Genomic DNA, 6,444 nt, shown 5'->3' on the forward strand with positions numbered 1-6,444 from the left:
TCAAATCAATTTTGTCTTTTTTTTTCATAACCTCTTACGCGTGCTCCTCACGTTTTGCTTCGAGCTCGCAGGTTAGTGATCAGTTCTCGTTGTTGACTAGCATAGAAGCTATAGTCTAACGAGGTACCTGTGCCTTCAGGTTAGTGATCAGTTCTCGTCGTTGACTAGCATAGAAGCTATAGTCTAACGAGGTACCTGTGCCTTCAGTGTATCCATTTCGTACTATACGCTTCTTTTTGCAGAACAGTCAACTCAAGATTCTCATCAGAGTCTCGAGAACAGCTTCACTTTAACTTTATATGGTAGCGAGAGTGCAACGATCTCTTCGACCCAATTTGCTTGTATGAGTTCCGACCACGCCGATAATCCAATCGACGATTCGCAGGATAACTCAACTGTAACCGAAGGCTCAAGCACTTCAAGTTCGGCCGATTCCTTTGGAACGGTTCATCAAGATTTATCAAATCCTTTGTCATCTGACGTACCTCCAGGAACTTCTACCTCGAAGATACCTGTATCTAACAAGATGTCTGAAAACACCAATTCCAGAGTGTTCGGTGATCAGATTCAAAAATACTCTCAAATTATGAATAACGTGTTAAGCAAGTACAAAGTATCAGAAAATCTTACTGATGACAACTATATCGAATGGAGTCAGTCTTTGATGGAAGTTTTTCGGTCGCTCGAATTCCATCATTACGTTAAGATCAAAGACTACCGGAATTCGACTCTGACAAATGAAGAACACGAAAAGACTTGTTTTAATCTTACTACCTTCATCTTGCATCGTTTGGATTCCGTCAATAACGTCAGAACAAGAAATCACCTTACAGATCCAGCTGATGCTTGTGAGATCGTTTATGATCCGTATATGTGCTGGAACTTTCTTAAAACCTACCACAACCGTGTTTCCGAAGATAAACTCGAGGCTGTCACAAAAGCCCTTTATTCTTGCCAAATTACCAAGACCGATTCTCTGACTTCTTTCGTTGATAAGTTTGAAAATCTGATTCGTGAATTTTATCGCCTAAAGGGCGAACTTTCAGACATTCAGTCAGCTAGGATGCTGTTGGGTGCTATTCCTTCACTTTCAATCGAAACAAAGGAATATATTCATAACACCGTAATTCCTTTGACTCGCGAAGGTGTCGGAACTTATCTTCGAAAGTACGAAGAGCGCCATGGATGGACGTGTGCGGCTATTCGAGAAGTCAATTCCGTCTCTGTTCGTCCTTCAAAGCCAACCTCTGGTGAATGCACTCCGGAACACTGTCTTGGACCTCATCTGGCTAAGAATTGCTGGTCAAAACCAGAGAATGCCAAAAAACAATTGGCTTTCCTTTCAAAGATACGAGGAAAAACTGGGGGTGGAAATTCTAATTCCGCTTCTTCTCATCATTCACAAGCTCCTCAAGTCAAAGGAGTTAAGAAAGTATTCGACTCGAGCGTGAATACTGCCTCTGCGAGTCCGGCTTTTCTTTCTCTCAATGTCGAATTCGATGATGAACCTGGAGGAAAACAAGTCACCGCCTCGCCTTCAGAATTCGAAGAAGACCCGGATATAAGCGCATCTGTTTCAGCATCACTTTCTTCGTCTCGTGATTGGGCTCTACATGACACAGGAGCCACACATCACATGTTCAAGGACAAGAAGTTTTTTGATCCTTCCACTCTTGTCAAGATCGATGATGCCTCCAAACGACTCAAGTTGGCCGGTGGTGACATTTCGTTGGCTGTACATAGTCGAGGAGTTGCTAAGTTGTTGGCAGGTGATGAAACACCTTTTGAACTCAAGAACAGTCTCTATGTTCCGGACCTGTCAAGAAACCTCATTGCTCAAGCACTTCTCAAGAAGCAGGGTGTTAGAGAACTTTTCCACGACGGCACAAACTTCTCTCTGGTGTTAAATGGTCTCGCAATTTTCAACGGCTTCATCTCGGACAACAATCTTATGTTTATCCTCCTTGAACCTGTGAGTGGACAACACTCTACTTCAACCTCAATCTCGACTTCTGTCACTGAAATCACTGCATCACTCCAACATCATCGATTAGGGCATGTCAGCAACAAATACCTCAAGTTAATGGCAAAGCATGACAGTGTAGAGGAATTTGATTACCTTGATGAAAACTTAAACTGTGATATCTGTTCTTTGTCCAAGAATACTAAACTACCTCATAACAAAACTAGACCTCGTGCTCGCACTTTCTTAGAAAATGTACATGTAGATTTGAGTGGTATTATCAGGACAACCGGTTTTAACAATGAAAATTATTTTATCTTATTCTGTGATGATTATTCTGCGTACCGGCATATCTACTCTCTAAGTGATAAAACGAAAGAAGAGGTTTATGAGGCATTTATGGCGTATATCGCTGTTGCTGAGAGACAGACTGGCTGTCTTGTCAAACAGTTTACTCTTGATCGTGGAAGCGAATTCCTCAACAATCTTCTCGGCTCTAAACTCAAGGAGCTTGGGATTACTCTCCATTTGACATCAGGACATGCACCGGAACAGAATGGTGTCTCTGAACGCGGTATGCGCATAGTCGTTACCAGGGCGCGTTCGATGATGCTCGAGTCGGCTTTACCAATCAGATTCTGGTGTTATGCTTGTAGCGCAGCTGTCTTTCTAACAAATCAATGTATAACAACAGCTTTAGAAGACGGAAAGACTCCTTTTGAGGTATGGTTTTTTCGAAAACCCTCAATCAATCACTTACGGGTTTTCGGTTGCCAAGCTTTTGGTCTTATTCGGAAAGAACTTCGACAATCTAAGTTTTCTCCCGTCAGTTCTGAAGGCGTCCTTGTGGGATTTGAGCATGACAACTTCAATTATCAAATTTATGATTTATCCTCGAAGAAAATCTACATTACACATCATTCTACATTCAATGAAGATGTGTTCCCTTTTCAAACCTTATCAACCAAATTCCCTCTACTTCCTGCTGAACCTCTAAAAAATTCAGTTAGAGTACGCTTCTTTGACGACGATGAAGATGATGACCTGGTAGACTCTCTTGATAAAATCGTGACACTTAGACCATCATCGCCAGCTGTTGATCCTCCAACCGATAGTTTGGGTATTCAACCTTCAGAAAAGACGGTTCAAGAACCTCCTCGTCGATCAAACCGGTCGTCAAAGAAAATCCACGATAGCCTGAAAGGAATGTGTTCTTCCAGTGCTGAATTTGAGTTTGACTTTATCACAGAATCTTTCTTTGCTTGTCTACCACCCGAATGCAACCTGTCTCATGTTCTTTCCAATAGTCCTGATCCAAAATCTTATAAACGTGCTATGGCGTCGAGTGAATCAGAGCTGTGGAAGGCCGCGTGTGATAAGGAATTCAACTCTCTAAGAGAGAAAGGTGTTTGGTTATTAGTTGATCGTCCTTCAGATCGTAATGTGATCAGGGGTCTGTGGGTGTTCAGGAAGAAGATTTTGGTTGATGGGAGTACCAAATTTAAGGCGCGGTTTGTGGCTATGGGAAATACCCAAATACCTGGTCAGGACTACGGTGAAACTTTCGCACCGACAGGTAAACCTGGGTCTTTACGTATTCTCATTGCTATAGCGGCAATTCATGGGTGGGAAGTTCATCAAATGGATGCCGTAACGGCATTTCTTAACGGAATCTTGCACGAAGAGTTATATGTCGAAATTCCTGAAGGTTACCGTACTCAATCAACTGTTGGAAAAGTCTGGAGGATGAAGAAGTCACTGTATGGTTTTAAACAATCACTGAAAATTTGGCAAGACGATGTGGAAGGATTTCTCATTGAAATAGGCTTCTATCAATGTGAAATAGACCATTGTATTTACATCCGGTCTGTTGGAAACTTATTCACAGCTGTTTATGTTCACGTGGATGATCTAGCTATCACCGGAAATGACATTGCAAAGTTTAAGGTGGAAATCTCGTCGAAATGGGAGATGGAGGATTTGGGATTGGCTCATACTGTTGTAGGTATCCAAATTTCACGTGTGGATGAACACTCTTACTCCATGTCTCAGCAGCAGTATGCTTTGACTGTTCTCAAACGCTTCGATATGTTGGAATCAAAACCGGCTATAACACCTTTATCTCCGAATGTCAAGTTATTGAAATCAACTGAAGAAGAGGCTCACGATTTTGCCTTAACCAAACTTCCTTACAGGAGCGTGGTTGGTTCATTGATGTATTTGGCACAATGTACTCGCCCTGATATGGCTCATGCGGTCGGGGTTTTATCACAACATCTCGAAAGTCCCAACAAACTTCATTGGGATTTGGCCATGCACGTTCTTAGGTATTTAAATCACACTGTCAATATTGGTATTGTCTACTCCGGTACCGCGCCCAAGGTTGTCACAGGGCAACGAAGCTTTCAATGTCCAGTTTCTCACTGCAATGCTGACTGGGCTGGAGATGCCAACACCCGACGATCAACAACTGGCTATGTTTTCGTTCTAGCTGGTGGTCCAATTTCTTGGAGAAGCCGACTTCAGCCGACGGTGGCTTTGTCGTCGACGGAAGCCGAGTACCGCGCGATCACGGAGGCCGGTCAAGAATTAATCTGGTTGCGTAATATGATGGCACGTTTTGGATTTACTGATCCAAATCCTACAGTTCTTCAAAGTGATAATTTAGGAGCTATTCACTTGACTTCAAAATCTATTTTCCATGCTAGAACTAAGCATATTGAAATACACTATCATTGGATTCGAGAAGTAGTTAAGAAGGGTGATCTTGCAATCAAACACTGCCCAACCCACTTGATGGTGGCAGACCTTTTAACTAAACAACTTCCTAAAGAACAGTTTTCAAATCTTAGAAAAGCTATGGGGTTAAGGTTTATAGGATAATGCTCTTTGAGGGGGTGTGTTAAGATATTAGATACTATCTTGTTATTTGGTCAAAGATCATTATTTACTGGAGGTAATAGGTTAATGTTCATTTATGGTAATTGGATGAGTTGGAAGTGAAGTGAGGTGGTTAGACTAGAAGATGAGATGTTATGCGTGGTTAGCGTTGAAGAGTGTTAGATGTACAAAGGGGGTTATGCGGAAAGTTGAACCAAGGGGTAACTGATGGATTCTTTTGGGTTTATTAGTTCTCATTTTGTATTTCTCTTTTTCCTCTCTTTTTCTGCTTCTTTTCGTGTCGAAAAGAATCAGTGAGTTCCCTCTTATTTCATCTTCCTGAATCAGCTCTTTTCAACAAGTCTCTTTACTTAGTCTTACTGATACTGTGATCCTCATCTCAGATCAAATCAATTTTGTCTTTTTATTTTCATAACCTCTTACGCGTGCTCCTCACGTTTTGCTTTGAGCTCGCAGGTAGTGATGATTTTTGTCTTTCTTATCAAGTCTTAGATTCTTCTCTGATCTTTTACATATCTTTCCTTTATTATCTATTTGTGCTGTTAGGTTAGTGATCAGTTCTCGTCGTTGACTAGCATAGAAGCTATAGTCTAACGAGGTACCTGTGCCTTCAGGTGGGTGTCGAAAAGAATCAATCAAATTAATTTTGTCTTTTTATTTTCATAACCTCTTACGCGTGCTCCTCACGTTTTGCTTCAAGCTCGCAGGTTAGTGATCAGTTCTCGTCGTTGACTAGCATAGAAGCTATAGTCTAACGAGGTACCTGTGCCTTCAGGTTAGTGATCAGTTCTCGTCGTTGACTAGCATAGAAGCTATAGTCTAACGAGGTACCTGTGCCTTCAGTGTATCCATTTCGTACTATACGCTTCTTTTTGCAGAACAGTCAACTCAAGATTCTCATCAGAGTCTCGAGAACAGCTTCACTTTAACTTTATATCTTAAACCTGGGGCAAGTCGATTGTCACACAAAAGCAAGGAGGTTAAAGCACAAGAAAATCAAGGGCAAGATGAAGATGAAGATTTGTTTGAGAACGAAGTTGACAATGGCAATAATAATCAATTACCAAACAAAGATCAGCAAGTAGATGACGATGAAGACAAAGAATTACAGAAAGAGTTTGATGACAAAGACAAACAGAATCAGCAAGAAGATGACAACAACGACACCCATCGAGAAGGACATGATGATGACGAGACCAGTTCTACCAACCCACCAGACCCCCATTCAACTTCACCTTCCCAACATCAAGGGGGTTCTACGAACCGGGTCCAGGAACTGTTCCGCACAGCAGACCCTTCTGTTCCTTCTGTTAGGCGACTGATGGCTCCAAACAATAGGGAAAAATTTGAAAAAGTTGCCGACATATTTGGTCTTGACTCTTGCTACCGAGCAGAGGCCCTTCGACTCGGTTCAGTAAGTCAGCTCCGTTTCTCATGGGTCTACATACACACTGATTGTTTTTGATCACGTGTTAGATCACTGGTGACGATAATCGCTATTGGACACTTCTGTGCCTCCAGCAGCTTCAACGTCAAGAATTGCCAAAAAAGGCAGCAAATAGTTGTGCTGAATGGATACC

General features: G+C 41.9%; 1 protein-coding gene across 1 annotated transcript in view; it reads left to right on the forward strand.

The window, feature by feature from the left end:
* Positions 1-343: 343 nt before the first annotated feature.
* Positions 344-6,444, forward strand: part of MELLADRAFT_103294 (uncharacterized protein) — a gene marked incomplete at both ends in the record, with an annotated part of 7,227 nt that continues 1,126 nt past the window's right edge. The window contains 4 exons of the mRNA XM_007406020.1: positions 344-1,225; positions 1,349-1,593; positions 5,837-6,278; positions 6,341-6,425. Of these exons, the coding sequence (XP_007406082.1) occupies positions 344-1,225; positions 1,349-1,593; positions 5,837-6,278; positions 6,341-6,425 (1,654 nt within the window). The remainder of the gene's footprint in view (positions 1,226-1,348; positions 1,594-5,836; positions 6,279-6,340; positions 6,426-6,444) is intronic.

The sequence above is a fragment of the Melampsora larici-populina genome (genome assembly GCF_000204055.1).
Source record: "Melampsora larici-populina 98AG31 unplaced genomic scaffold MELLAscaffold_5, whole genome shotgun sequence".
In the NCBI taxonomy this organism is placed as follows: domain Eukaryota; kingdom Fungi; phylum Basidiomycota; class Pucciniomycetes; order Pucciniales; family Melampsoraceae; genus Melampsora; species Melampsora laricis-populina.